This window comes from Oncorhynchus mykiss, chromosome 24 (genome assembly GCF_057628025.1).
Source record: "Oncorhynchus mykiss isolate SJ-2025 chromosome 24, ASM5762802v1, whole genome shotgun sequence".
In the NCBI taxonomy this organism is placed as follows: Eukaryota; Metazoa; Chordata; class Actinopteri; order Salmoniformes; family Salmonidae; genus Oncorhynchus; species Oncorhynchus mykiss.
The window spans coordinates 26,421,351-26,436,880 of record NC_143045.1 but is presented as its reverse complement, the minus strand read 5'-3'; the positions used below and the strand labels follow the sequence as shown (position 1 = coordinate 26,436,880).

The window sequence follows — 15,530 nt, the reverse complement described above, 5'->3', positions numbered from 1 at the left end:
TGACTTGGCCATGATAATTGACCATCCAATGTTATGCTTACTCAACTTGCTCAATGGTCACACCATTTCTACACAATTCCAGTTCAGGTTTAGGTTTTAGAGAATGTTTTAAAACAAGTACAATGCTTTTAGTTTTAGCTCTATTTATGACCAGTTTATTATTGATCCCCCATTTTTATACTGACTGCAACTCCTTATTTATAATTTCAGTGAGCTCACTGGCTTTGGGTACTGACATGTAGAGTGTCTAATCATCCGCATACAAAGTCATTCTACACCGAACAAAAATCTAAATTAAACATGCAACAATTTCAAAGATTTTAGGCTTTGTTCTTTGTCATGGTAGCAGCGTAGGCTAACACTGGTACTCAACGCAGTTCCAGCCAGCACAGCTCTCAGGGCCGACGGAAACGGCAACAAACAGCTGGGATTTAAACAGCCACAAGCCCGGAACTATCCGCAGTACCAGCCGCAAGGGCTAACCGTATCGAGGGCGGTGTTCAAACTGTCAAGGAAACCTGGCTAGCTTCATAGCGAGCAGCTAAGCTAACCACTTTACCAAGCAGCAGGTTTTTAGGGTTTGGCAGTATCCCGAGACAGATAGTAGTGGTTCCAGAAACTGAGGATAACCACGTCACGGGATCTACATGAAACAGGTAGGCTAGTAAATATTTGTTTTCTCAAGAAAAACCTTTTTCAGAAATTTTCAAAAACAACCGAGCTCTCTCTAGTTCCACGTTCAGCATGCGTCAGCCTCAGACATTGTATGTATACTTAGTGATGTGGATATGAGGAACGTCCGGCTCCACTACAGTCCTGTGGATGGGGGTGTGCTCAGCCTTCCGTTTTCTATAGTCCACGATCAGCTCCTTTGTCTTGCTGACGTTGTGGGAAAGGTCAGTGTCCTGGCACCAGACTGCCAGGTCACTGACCTCCTCCCTAAAGGCTGTCTTATCGTCATTGGTGATCAGGCCTACCACCGTTGTGTCGTCAGCAAACTTAATGATGGGGTTGGGTGAACAGAGAGTACAGGAGGGGACTAACCACGCACCCGAGAGACCCCATGTTGAGGGTCAGCGTGGCGGATGTGTTGTTTTCTACCCTCACCACCTGGGTGCGGCCTGTTAGGAAATCTAGGATCCAGTTGCAGAGGGAGGTTTTCAGTCCCAGGGTCCGGAGCTTAATGATGAGCTTGGTCGCGCAGAAAAAATTATCACAAATGTCACCTAATTGGTCGTAGTTTAGAGCCCTGGTAGGGGCTGAGGCCGGTAGCTCTGCTAACTGGTAGGGGCTGAGGCCGGTAGCTCTGCTAACTTGTAAGCATTTCCTCTGTGGGTTTTGGTGTGCACGCTGTTTTTATTGGGTGTACTTTTGCAGGGGGTTAGCGTCCCCTCATCTCATTTTCCAGCCTGATTTGAGAGGTTAACATTTTACCACCTACCAACACCCTTACTAGTCCTGACTAACAATTACTTCACTGTCTTCCCCTGAGTGTTATCTCCAGAGTTATCTGAGCCAACGTGTCTCCATATATTTTCCATGGCACTCCTATGTTCATTACCACACACACACACACACACACACACACACACACATCAAGGAAGGCTAGTGAATTACTGGCACAACAACAGGCTGTATATAGCCCTCAATGTAACATGGCATGGGGCTATCACAACCTACCAAGAGAAAGAGAGAGCACATTCAGGGAAACCACATGCCTGCCTGCTTTTGAGAAGTCTGTTATGGGGAGTTACACATTGTCAGGAAATGACTTGGATATTGAGTCTATCCAAAATCACCGTGCTTAGGTTTGGTTGCCCACTGCTCTTTCTATTTCTTCGAATTCCTATAAATATCCTGCTGAAATACAGAGTCTGGAAATGGGCTCTCTATCTCGGAGTAGTGTGGTGTGTTTGACTCAGGACTGACTGCATCCATGTGTCAGATATAGTGAGTCATTTGCTGTTCCGGAAGTGACTGTACCTATTTTAGTATTAAGGTCTCTGCTGAAGTTGCTTGCGTGCATTTATGAATGAGCGGGGAGCAAGAGGTCTGATACGCCTTCTGTCTTTGTGTGTGTGTGTGTGTATCTGTTTGTGCATGCATATGTGTTTATTAAGCACCCACGGCAGAGTACTGTAGGCTGGTCTGTTCTCCGTCTTGGTCTCCTCTGTCAGAACAGGAATATGAATGTCATCTCCCCAGATCTACACGCTGGTTATTATGTAGAGGGGGTGTTTTTAATCAGGTAGCATATTAAACTGAATACACTCTTCTATACAAACACACACAGCCAGGCCTGTGCAGCCTGATAATGATTCAACTGCTCCTGACACAGGAAGACGTGATGATTACAGCCTGATAATGATTAAACTGCTCCTGACACAGTGTAACGGGTTTTTTCATCCTCCTCTGAGGAGGAGTAGGAGAGATCGGACCAATGTGCAGCGTGGTAAGTGTCCATTTTAGTTTATTAAACTGAATACAAAATAACAAAGTGAATGATACAAACGAAAACCGAAACAGTCCTGAAATGTGAAACAAACATTACAACAGGAAACAATCACCCACAACTTTCAAAAGTGAAACCAGGCTACCTAAGTATGGTTCTCAATCAGGGACAACAATTGACAGCTGCCTCTGAGAACCATATCAGGCCAAACACAGAAATCCCAAAACAAAGAAAAAGGAACATAGACAACCCACCCAACTCACGCCCTGACCATACTAAAACCAAGACATAACAACAGAACTAAGGTCAGAACGTGACACACAGGAAGGTGTGATGATTACAGCCTGATGCACGGCAACAATAAGGGAGGGAGAGACTCTCACAGGCAATTAGATTAAATGTAAATTTGGATTCAGGAAGACGTTGCAGATGCTTTATGAAATAAATGGATGTGCTTGACTTTTCATCATAAAACAAAATGACTCATCCCAATGCACCGAGCGATATGAACTCAACAAAAAAAGAAATGTCCTCACTGTCAACTGCGTTTATTTTCAGCAAACTTAACGTGTAAATATTTACATGAACATAAGATTCAACAACTGAGACATAAACTGAACAAGTTCCACAGATGTGACTAACAAATGGAATAATGTGTCCCTGACAAAGGGGGCAGTCAATATCAAAATTAACAGTCAGTATCTGGTGTGGCCATCAGCTGCATTAAGTACTGCAGTGCATCTCCTCCTCATGGACTGCACCAGATTTGCCAGTTCTTGCTGTGAGATGTTACCCCACTTTTCCACCAAGGCACCTGCAAGTTCCTGGACATTTCTGGGGGGAATGTCCCTAGCCCTCACCCTCCGATCCAACAGGTCCCAGACGTACTCGATGGGATTGAGATCCAGGTTCTTTGCTGGCCATGGCAGAACACTGCCATTCCTGTCTTGCAGGAAATCATGCACAGAAGGAGCAGCATGGCTGGTGGCATTGTCATGCTGGAGTGTCATGTCAGGATGAGTCTGCAGGAAGGGTACCATATGAGGGAGGAGGATGTCTTCCCTGTAACGCACAGAGTAACAACAAGCTCAGTCCGATGATGCTGTGACACGCCGCCCCAGACCATCACGGACCCTCCACCTCCAAATCGATCTCTCCAAAGTACAGGCCTCGGTGTAACGCTCATTCCTTTGACTATAAACGCGAATCCAACCATCACCCCTGGTGAGACAAAACCGCGACTCGTCAGTGAAGAGCACTTTTTTGCCAGTCCTGTCTGGTCCAGTGACGATGGGTTTGTGCCCATAGGCGATGTTGTTGCTGGTGATGTCTTGTGAGGACCTGCCTTACAACAGGCCTACAAGCCATCAGTCCAGCCTCTCTCAGCCTATTGCGGACTCTTAGGTCTCTTAGGTTTCCCCTTACCTCACCTTGCCAACGTGTGTTTACATTAGTATTTTGCCTCTTGCTCCACATCCTCTCTTCTGTGGGTTAGTCATGCAGGGAGGGGGAGGTTTGGCTCCCTGACATACAGCAGATCCCAGGTGCCTCTCTGCCACTTCCCACTTCTTGGATGTGTTGGTTGGCATAGTAACAGGTAACCAGAGCCCTCTGGGAGTGTGTTCAGTGCCAGGTCACATGGTTAAAAGGGGAATGATTGCGCACAGGTGGGCAGGCCAGGGGTGCCATACCCTACACAGATTAACCCAACTAAAGTCCATACACACAGTCATACTGGATATGTTGCACACTCCATTTTTATAACAGAAACTGATCCCCAGATTCCAAACCATTCCTCTCTTCACACGTTTCTCTGCTCCATCTCCATCACTCCTCTGAATGACTAGAGGTGTCCAGAGCCCCAGTGGCTGGTGTTCTCGCCCTCGCTCGCTCGCTCACTCACCATCAGGGCATGCCTTTTTACCCGGAGAAAGAGAGAGCCTTGTTATTGTCACCACAGCAGAGAGAGCGAGTCAACCACCACCGAGCGAGCATGGGACTCAGAGGAAAGAGTGTAGTTTGCATTTCAGTGGAGGAATCAAGCATGCAGATGATTTGCGTGAGGATAATTATACAGTATTAGAGGCAGGACAAAAGTAATCTGTTCCCTGCCTTGTCACTGATACAATTAAGGGACTCCTGGGCTTTGCTGGGTTATTTCCTGACAATTTGGCAAATTGCAATTGGCAATGAGTTGTTTCATCCATGGATTGTCAGAATACCTATTGCGTGGGATTTTACAACTATTATGGAAAATATATGTTGTCGTTATTAGTCATTGTCACTTTGAGATGACATGGATGCATAGCGAAATGCAATTTGCTCCCAATTTGGCTTGGCTCTAAATTTAGACCAATGTAACACATGAATTATTAATAAATGTTTAAGGCTAAACCGTGCATGTCTCTTGCTGAAGTAGACATGCACACAGTGCTGTCGGTGAGACGCTGAGTGGTAATTAAGCGTTTCGTTTTATCAAGCAGAAAGGAAGCATCGGGAGCTGTGCCGAGGCCAGATAGATGGGTCGGCCCCTGGGCCTCATGTTCTCCACTGTGGTGTGTCCGGTTGGCACTTATCTTCTCCATGTGTGAGAGACACTAGCAGAGGGGATGGGATCGTAGTATGTAAGGGAGAGGCCTTGTGATAGAGGGGGGAGTGTGTGTGTGTGTGAGGTGAGTGATAAGACGAGGGGTGACGGGTTAAGGCACATGTATATGTAGTATAGTATATGTATGTACAGTGCATTCAGAAAGTATTCAGTCCCTTGACTTTTTCCACATTTTGTTACGTTACAGCCTTATTCCAAGGCAAAAACAGGTTTTTAGAAATATCAGTTATATAAGTATTCAGACCCTTTACTCAGTACTTTGTTGAAGCACGTTTGGCAGCATGCTTCAATGGGAGTTTCTCCCATTCCTCTCTGCGGATCCTCTCAAGCTATGTCAGGTTGGATGGGGAGCGTCGCTGCACAGCTATTTTCAGGTCTCTCCAGAGATGTTCGATCGGGTTCAAGTCCGGGCTCTGGCTGGGCCAGTCAAGAACATTCAGAGATTTTTCCCTGAAGCCACTCCTGCATTGTCTTGGCTGTGTGCTTAGGGTCGCTGTCCTGTTGGAAGGTGAGCACTCTGGAGCAGGTTTTCATAAGGATCTCTCTGTACTTTGCTCCATTCATCTTTCTCTCGATCCTGACTAGTCTCCCAGTCCCTGCCACTGAAAAACATCCCCATAGCATGATGCTGCCACCACTATGCTTCACAATAGGGATGGTGCCAGATTTCCTCCAGACGTGACTCTTGGCATTCAGGCCAAAGAATTCAATCTTGGTTTCATCAGACCAGAGAATCTTGTTTCTCATGGTATGAGAATCCTTTAGGTACCTTTTGGCGAACTCCAAGTAGGCTGTTGTGCCTTTTACCGAGGAGTGGCATACGTCTGGCACTCTACCGTAAAGGCCTTATTGGTGGAGTGCTGCAGAAATGGTTGTCCTTCTCCCATCTCCACAGAGGAACTCTGGAGCTCTGTCAAAGTGACCATCAGGTTCTTGGTCACTTCCCTGACCAAGGCCCTTCTCCCTTGATTGCTTAGTCTGGCCAGGCGGCCAGCTCTAGGAAGAGTCCTGGTGGTTCCAAACTTCCATTTAAGAATGACGGAGGCCACTGTGTTCTTGGGGACCTTCAATGCAGAAATCTTTTGGTAACCTTCCCCAGATCTGTGCCTCGACACAATCCTGTCTCGGAGCTCTACAGACAATTCCTTCTACCTCTTGACTTTTTGTTCTTTTTGTTCTGACATGCACTGTTAACTGTGGGACCTTTTATATAGACAGGTGTATGCCTTTCCAAATCCTGTCCAATCAATTGAATGTACCGCAGGTGGACTCCAAGTTGTAGAAACATCAAGGATGATCAATGGAAACAGGATGCACCTGAGCTCAATTATTGAGTCTCATAGCAAAGGGTTTGAATACTTATGTAAATACGATATTTCCATATATTTATTTTATACATTTGTTACTTTTTCTAAAGAACAGTTTTTGCTTTGTTATTATGGGGCATTGTGTGAAGATTGCTGAGGAACATTTTATATTTATCCATTTTAGAAAAAGTATTTCATAACAATGTGGAAAAAGGGCTCTGAATAGTTACCGAATGCACTGAAATTGTGTATGTCTAATGTCTATGTTATTGTTTTAAAATGTATGTAAATTGTAAAGTGTTTTTTTCTGTAATGTATTTTTCGTTATGTGTCAGACCCCAGGAGGTCTAGCTGTCGCCATTGGCGTCAGCTAACAAAAAATGTCTGTAAAAGAGTGGGAGTTGTTGAGCAGCTGACATGGGGGGGTCTGCAGGGAGGCGAGGACCCAACGGAGCACAAGGCACCCAGTGTCCTCAGCCTTCTCCAACTGGCTGCGGCTGTGTGTGAGTGTGTTTCAGGCGTGTGCACGAGCGGGTATGTAGCCTCAACCTTCCTGGTGTGGGTGTGTGTGCACGGCCTTTTCTGTTCCTCTTCTGATTTCATGCCACAAGTAGCTTAATTCCATCTTTATTGATGAAGTGTGTGTGTGGGTGCGCGCGCGCTTTTGTTAGAAGTCCCTGCCTGAGCTGTGGAGGATCGATGAGGCAGTGTCGCACACTCGGCTCTAATCATTCTCACTCTCTCTCTCCCTCTCACACACACACACGGCTGGGCTGGGCTGCCTGTGTGCTCTGGGAGTTGGCCTGCCTGCTGACAGTGCTAGATGGCAGGATTAAGTTGTTTCTATCTATCAGAGACGTTTCTATGCTCTGTGGTTCAGGTATGCCACGTGTAATGTATTATGTGTCTACCCTGCCAGAATGACTGAGGAGGGAGAGCAAAACAGGGCTGCCTGAATGTCTTTCCCAGGAGAGTGTGAAAGGGGCAGAAAGAAAGGAAATAGAGATCCCACCATAGAGGTCTATTAAAACTCACAGCAGGAGCCCATTGTGACAATGGATCGATACCGTACTGCTGCTACTTGCTGAGGAATTGGAACAACCTCTGTCAGTAACATCCATTTAGGTTGGCAACATTTTATGTAGGTTAGAATGTAACAGAACAGACACTGTGAATAGTCTTTCCTCTACCCATTCCCACTTACTTCCATTAACCCCTCTTCACTACCTAGCTAGCTCTTCTCTGCTGAATATTTGTGTAGTCTTTGTGGTGTTGTTTTCCTTGACCACTCTTCGTCCAGCTATGTGGTGACAGAACTGATGCAGAGTGACCTCCATAAGATCATCGTGTCACCTCAGCCCCTCAGCTCAGACCACGTCAAAGTGTTTCTCTATCAGATCCTCCGAGGTAAGACCTCTCCGACACGCTCACACACTCCCAGATCACATTGCAAACATTAAAACGTGATATTCACACACATATCAGTTTGAATCGTCATGATAAAAAACGGGGTGGGACCTTCACACAAGGAACTGAATCCTTCCCGGCATGTGTTTTGTCTGTAGGACTGAAGTACCTGCACTCAGCTGGCATCCTACATCGAGACATCAAACCTGGCAACCTCCTGGTCAACAGCAACTGTGTGCTTAAGGTCAATCTACTGTCCTCTACTATCTACTATCTGAATCCTCCTGTGATGACATGTATTACTCAACTGAGATCTAAACTATGATATTTATGAGGTCAACTTGGGGTTGGAATCTGCTCTGTGGAAGTACAGTATCTGAAATGCACACACACACACACACACACACACACACACACACACATTCCTGACTCCTGCTCTCACTTGCTGTCTGGCGCCCAGAGTCTCTGTAGCCTGTGTTACTGGGGGTCTGATGCCCCAGTGGGATTTCTACAATACATGATGCTGGGCTCCTGACACCTAAATCTTCATCCTGGGGTCTAGTAATGGAGGCCCTGCCTGGGCTTATTCTACCCTTAGCTCCCCCTCCTCCCTCACAGACAACTGGGAGGGGTGCTAGTCCACAGGTGGGGGAGAGAGAGCGAGAAAGTGAGGAGAGGGTGGAGGACAGTGATTCTCTGGCTGACTCTGGAGAACAGATTGTCTCTAGCAGACATTTACTAATTTAGTTCCTAATTCTAATTTCCCCAAAACCTTCCCTACACATTCTGGGCTATTTTCAGAAAACCCCATCCCTGCCTGCCTCTGTGAGGCTCCCTGCATATGATTGGGTGCTGTCTGCCCATGATATCGCTGTGTTCCTTCTCTACCAAGTCTGCCATTATTTTAGAGAGGCGGTCATTTAATTTCTGATAAATATCCCCTTCCAAAAATCTCCCTCAGCAGCATCAGCTACTCAAGCAGTTTGATTTAGTTGTGTACAAGCTGGTGGGGAGCAATCGTCTGGAGTAATGTGACCCGTAGCAGTGCGACACTAATGTGGCTCCCCAATCCTTCACTTCCTGTCATTCTGACCAGAATGTATATTTAGCTAACAGAGCAACAAAAATAAATTGAGAGGGGGGCGAGACAGAAGTGTGTTCCTGTAGGGACACCATAGAAGACGTTGGTAAATCAACTTCAGTGAGTGTTTTCATTGGAAAATATAATTAGTGATGTGCCATGCATTTCTGAAAAAGCTGCTCATCCCTTGAAGAGTTTGGGGGGAAAAGAGATGAGGGAACAAAGAAATTCGGAGCAGCTTGTTAGTCCGTTTATGAACAATCCAAGTATTCCTTTCTTTTGTGTCTTTAGACATATCAGACGATGTTCTCATTCAGTTATGTAACAATTGACGCAGAACAGTCACAGTAAGCTGCCAAATAATAAATGGTGTATCTTACAAGAAGCTGCATGCATCTGAACCTTGAGTTAGGTTGGGTTGGGAGGACTAGTCTATTTGAATATTGGTATTGATGGATGTATTAATGTGAACATGTTCTCTGCCTTCATCCCTCTCCAGATCTGTGACTTTGGGCTGGCGCGGGTGGAGGAGCTTGACGAGTCTCGTCACATGACTCAGGAGGTGGTGACCCAGTATTACCGTGCGCCAGAGATCCTCATGGGCAGCCACCATTACTCCAACGCCATCGACATTTGGTCTATAGGATGCATCTTCGCCGAGCTACTGGGCCGACGCATCCTGTTCCAGGCACAAAGCCCCATCCAGCAGGTAACCAATACTGTAAACACTGGGGACATGTTGATCTGACATGGAATACTTGCTGATCTAGTATTCAGTGCAGAGCATTTCTGGGCTTATTTTATAAGAAAAAAAGGTATTCGCTATCCTTAGTTGTGTTAGTCTGGAGACTTCACTGAGCACTTTCAGCTTGAGCAGAGCTTTCAGAGATCAAGTTTGTATTTGAAAACAGAACAGAGTTTCCTTGAATCTTTAGTGTCCGTGTCTCTCCAGACCTTGGGCTCTGGTCCTGCCTCATTTACATCCCTTTCAGAAATGACATGTTGCCTCCCGATTGGCACAGCGGTCTAAGGCACTGTTTTCGCATTGCTAGAGGCGTCACTACAGACCTGGGTTCGATCCCAGGCTGTGTCCCAGCCGACAGCGACCGGGAGACCCATGAGGAGGTGCAAAATTGGCCCAGTGTTGTTTGGGTTAGGGGAGGGTTTGGCCAGGGGGGCATTGCGCTCTAGCGACTTCTTGTGGTGGGCCAGGTGGGGTAAAAAAAACTAAAATACAGGTGACATGTGGGGAGGGGGGAGCTGGGGAGGGATGAATGCAGGGATGAATGCAGTTTTATGCAGTTTTATGTCTCAGCACACACTACTCCCTTTCACTTCTGATATCGACACAAATGGCTCATGTCTAAAATGACGTATTCATATAGGTTCACAATACACTGCAAAATTGTATTCTGGAGCAGTACGTCAGTAAACAAAATACATACAGTACAGCTCCCTGGAGTCATTTACTTAGCCTGCCTCTCTCAACTACTTTACCTTTACTGCATATGTGCCATAGCGTGTGTTTGCGTGAGTGCGTTCATGCATGCATGTCTCAAGTACAGTAACATATGCTGCATGGTGTTCTTCTGTGTTGAAGCTGGATCTGATCACGGACCTGCTGGGAACTCCCTCTCTGGAGGCCATGAGGACGGCGTGTGAGGGGGCCAGGGCCCACATCCTCAGAGGACCACACAAACAGGTAGGAACACAGATGAGCGGTGTATGTTTTCTGGAGCAGGACAGAAGATGAGTCTCCTGAGCAAGGTTTTCAGAAGTCCTACAAATTACAGGAGTCAGTGATGAATGGTCCTCTTGGACAGAAAGATGGTGTTTTGTTGAGGTTTTGTTCCACCTCTGTGTTTCATTGACTTTTGTATTGACTCTAGTTATTTAAAGAACATAGGTTTCACAACTTACTGAGAAAAGATCCAGCTGTTTGTGTGTGTGTTAGGGCTGACCCCAATTAGTCGACTGGTCGATTGTTTGGTTGATAGGCTGTTGTTCGACCAATATTTTGTTTGTCGAGCAGTAGCAACTGTATGTATGTATGCATGCATGTACGTACAGTTGAAGTCGGAAGTTTACATACACCTTAGCCAAATGCATTTAAACTCAGTTTTTCACAATTCCTGACATTTAATCCTAGTAAAAAATGTCTGTCTTAGGGCAGTTAGGATCACCACTTTATTTTAAGATTGTGAAATGTCAGAATAATAGTGATATCATTATTTATTTCAGCTTTTATTTCTTTCATCACATTCCAAGTGGGTCAGAAGTTTACAAAACACTGAATTAGTATTTGGTAGCATTGCCTTTAAATTGTGTAACTTGGGTCAAACATTTCGGGTAGCTTCCCACAATAAGTTGGGAGAATTTTGGCCCATTCCTCCTGACAGAGCTGGTGTAACCGAGTCAGACTTGTAGGCCTCCTTGCTCGCACACGCTTTTTCAGTTCTGCCCAGACATTTTCTACAGGATTGAGGTCAGGGCTTTGTTATGGCCACTCCAATACCTTGACTTTGTTGTCCTTAAGCCATTTTGCCACCACTTTGGAAGTATGCTTGGGGTCATTGTCCATTTGGAAGACCCATTTGCGACCAAGCTTTAGCTTCCTGACAAATGTCTTGAGATGTTGCTTCAATATATCCAATATATCCACCTAATTTTCCGTCCTCTATTTTGTAAAGTGCATCGGTCCCTCTTGCAGCAAAGCACCCCCACAACATGTTGCTGCCACCCCCGAGCTTCACGGTTGGGATAGTGTTTCCTCGGCTTGCAAGCCTCCCCCTTTTTCCTCCAAACATAACAAGGATCATTATGGCCAAACAGCTCTTTTTGTTTCATCAGACCAGCGGGCATTTCTTCAAAAAAGTATGATCTTTGTCCCCATGTGCAGTTGCAAGCCGTAGTCAGGCATTTTCATGGCGGATTTACAGCGGTGGCTTCTTCCTTGCTGAGCAGCCTTTCAGGATATGTCGGTATAGGAATTGTTTTACTGTGGATGTAGATACTTTGGTACCTCTTTCCTCCAGCATCTTGAAGGTCCTTTGCTGCTGTTCTGGGATTGATTTGCACTTTTCGCACCAAAGTACGTTCATCTCTAGGAGACAGAACACGTCTCCTTTCTGAGCGGTATGACACCTGCGTGGTCCCATGGTGTATATACTTGCGTACTATTGTTTGTACAGATGAACGTGGTACCTTCAGGCATTTGGAAATTGCTCCCAAGGATGAACCAGACTTGTAGAGGTCGACAATTTTTTTTCTGAGGTCTTGGCTGATTTCTTTTGATTTCCCCATGATGTCAAGCAAAGAGGCACTGAGTTTGAAGGTAGGCCTTGAAATACATCCACAAGTACACCTCCAATTGACTCAAATTATGTCAATTAGCCTATCAGAAGCTTCTAAAGGTATGACATAATTTTCTGGAATTTTTCAAGCTGTTTAAAGGCACAGTCAACTTAGTGTATGTAAACGTCTGACCCACTGGAATTGTGATACAGTGAATTATAAGATAAAAATCTGTCTGTAAACAATTGTGGAAAAATGAATTGTGTCATGCACAAAGTAGATGTCCTAACCGACTTGCCAAAACTATAGTTTGTTAACAAGAAATTTGTGCAGTGGTTGAAAAACGAGTTTTAATGACTCCAACCTAAGTGTTTGTAAACTCCAACTTCAACTATGTATGTGTGTGTATATATTTTTGTATATGTGTGTGTGTGTATATATATATATATATATATATATATATATATATATATATATATATATATATACACATATACATACACACACAGTGGGCAAAAAAGTATTTAGTCAGCCACCAATTGTGCAAGTTCTCCCACTTAAAAAGATGAGAGAGGCCTGTAATTTTTATCATAGGTACACTTCAACTATGACAGACAAAATGAGAGAAAAATTCCAGAAAATCACATTGTAGGATTTTTTATGAATTTATTTGCCAATTATGGTGGAAAATAAGTATTTGGTCACCTACAAACAAGCAAGATTTCTGGCTCTCACAGACCTGTAACTTCTTCTTTAAGAAGCTCCTCTGTCCTCCACTCGTTACCTGTATTAATGGTACCTGTTTGAACTTGTTATCAGTATAAAATACACCTGTCCACAACCTCAAACAGTCACACTCCAAACTCCACTATGGCCAAGACCAAAGAGCTGTCAAAGGACACCAGAAACGAAATTGTAGACCTGCACCAGGCTGGAAAGACTGAATCTGCAATAGATAGGCAGCTTGGTTTGAAGAAATCAACTGTGGGAGCATTTATTAGGAAATGGAAGACATACAAGACCACTGATAATCTCCCTCGATCTGGGGCTCCCTCGATCTGGGGCTCCACGCAAGATCTCACCCCATGGGGTCAAAATCACAAGAACGGTGAGCAAAAATCCCAGAACCACATGGGGGGACCTAGTGAATGACCTGTAGAGAGCTGGGACCAAAGTAACAAAGCCTACCATCAGTAACACACTATGCCGCCAGGGACTCAAATCCTGCAGTGCCAGACGTGTCCCCCTGATTATGATTTTTCAATACCGATACCAATTTTTTTACATTTATTTGTAATAATGATAATTACAACAATACTGAATGAACACTTATTTTAACTTAATATAATACATCAATAAAATCGAAGGTTGAAAGTCATGCGTCCTCCGATACACAACCCAACCAAGCCGCACTGCTTCTTAACACAGCGTGCATCCAACCCGGAAGTCAGCCGCTCCAATGTGTCGGAGGAAACACCCCGCACCTGGCAACCTTGGTTCGCGTGCACTGCGCCTGGCCCGCCACAGGATTCGCTGATGCGCGATGAGACAAGGATATCCCTACCGGCCAAACCCTCCCTAACCCGGACGACGCTATGCCAATTGTGCGCCGCCCCACGGACCTCCCGGTCGCGGCCGGTTACGACAGAGCCTGGGCACGAACCCAGAGTCTCTGGTGGCACAGCTGGCGCTGCAGTACAGCGCCCTTAACCACTGCGCGCTGGTGGTTCCTTTTAACATGAGTCTTCAATTTTCCCAGGTAAGAAGTTTTAGGTTGTAGTTATTATAGGAATTATAGGACTATTTGTCTCTATTCCATTTGTATTTCATTAACCTTTGACTTTTGGATGTTCTTATAGGCACTTTAGTATTGCCATTGTAACAGTATAGCTTCCGTCCCTCTCCTCGCTCCTACCTGGGCTCGAACCAGGAACACATCGACAACAGCCACCCTCGAAGCAGCAATACCCATGCAGAGCAATGGGAACAACCACTCCAAGTCTCAGAGCGAGTGACGTTTGAAACGCTATTAGCGCGCACCCCGCTAACTAGCTAGCCATTTCACTTCAGTTACACCAGCCTAATCTCTGGAGTTGATAGGCTTGAAGTCATAAACAGCTCAATGCTTGAAGCACAGCGAAGAGCTGCTGGCAAAACGCACGGAAGTGCTGTTTGAATGAATGCTTACGAGCCTGCTGGTGCCTACCACCGCTCAGTCAGGCTGCTCTATCAAATCATAGTCTTAATTGTAACATAACACACAGAAATACGAGCCTTAGGTCATTAATATGGTCGAATCCGGAAACTATCATCTCGAAAACAAGACGTTTATTCTTTCAGTGAAATACGGAACCGTTCCATATTTTATCTAACAGGTGGCATCCATAAGTCTAAATATTCCTGTTACATTGCACAACCTTCAATGTTATGTCATAATTATGTAAAATTCTGGCAAATTAGGTGGCCCAAACTGTTGCATATACACTGACTCTGTGTGTAATGAACGCAAGAGAAGTGACACAATTTCACCTGGTTAATTTTGCCTGCTAACCCGTCCAACGATTGTGCTTTTTTCGCAAATGCGCTTTTGTTAAATCACCCCCCAGCGTTGCATCGATTATATGCAACACACAACACGCCTGATAAACGAGTAATATCATCAACCATGTGTAGTTTTAACTAGTGATTATGATTGATTGATTGTTTTTTATAAGATAAGTTTAATGCTAGCTAGCAACTTACCTTGGCTTCTACTGCATTCGCGTAACAGGCAGGCTCCTCGCGGAGTGCAATGAGAGGCAGGTGGTTGTAGCGTTGGACTAGTTAACTGTAGGTTGCAAGATTGGATCCCCCGAGCTGACAAGGTAAAAATCTGTCGTTCTGCCCCTGAACAAGGCAGTTAACCCACAGTTCCTAGGCTTTGAAAATAAGAATGTGTTCTTGCCTAGTTAAATAAAATCGGCGCCCAAAAATACAGATTTCCGATTGTTATGAAAACTTGAAATCGGCCCTAATTAATCGGCCATTCCGATTAATCGGTCGACCTCTAGTATTGACTGACCTTCGTGTCTTAAAATAATGATGCTTATTTGAGCTGTTCTTGCCATAATATGGACTTGGTCTTTTACCAAATAAGGCTATCTTCTGTATACCAACCCTACCTTATCACAACACAACTTATGGGCTCAAATGCATTAAGAAGGAAAGAAATTCTACAAATTAACTTTTAACAAGGCACACCTTTTAATTAAATGAATGCATTCCAGGTAGGACTACCTCATAGTTACCGCTGTCATCAAAGCAAAGCGTGGCTACTTTGAAGAATCTAAAATCTATTTTGATTTGTTTAACACTTTTTTGGTTACTACATAATTCCATATG

The 15,530-nt window shown here is 44.9% G+C and overlaps 1 protein-coding gene across 1 annotated transcript in view; it reads left to right on the top strand.

Annotated features, from left to right (window-relative positions):
* LOC110504071 (serine/threonine-protein kinase NLK) overlaps nt 1-15,530 on the top strand; it is an 82,235-nt gene that overhangs the window by 44,052 nt on the left and 22,653 nt on the right. Inside the window, exons 4-7 of the mRNA XM_021582889.3 lie at nt 7,668-7,774; nt 7,933-8,018; nt 9,355-9,564; nt 10,456-10,557. Of these exons, the coding sequence (XP_021438564.1) occupies nt 7,668-7,774; nt 7,933-8,018; nt 9,355-9,564; nt 10,456-10,557 (505 nt within the window). The remainder of the gene's footprint in view (nt 1-7,667; nt 7,775-7,932; nt 8,019-9,354; nt 9,565-10,455; nt 10,558-15,530) is intronic.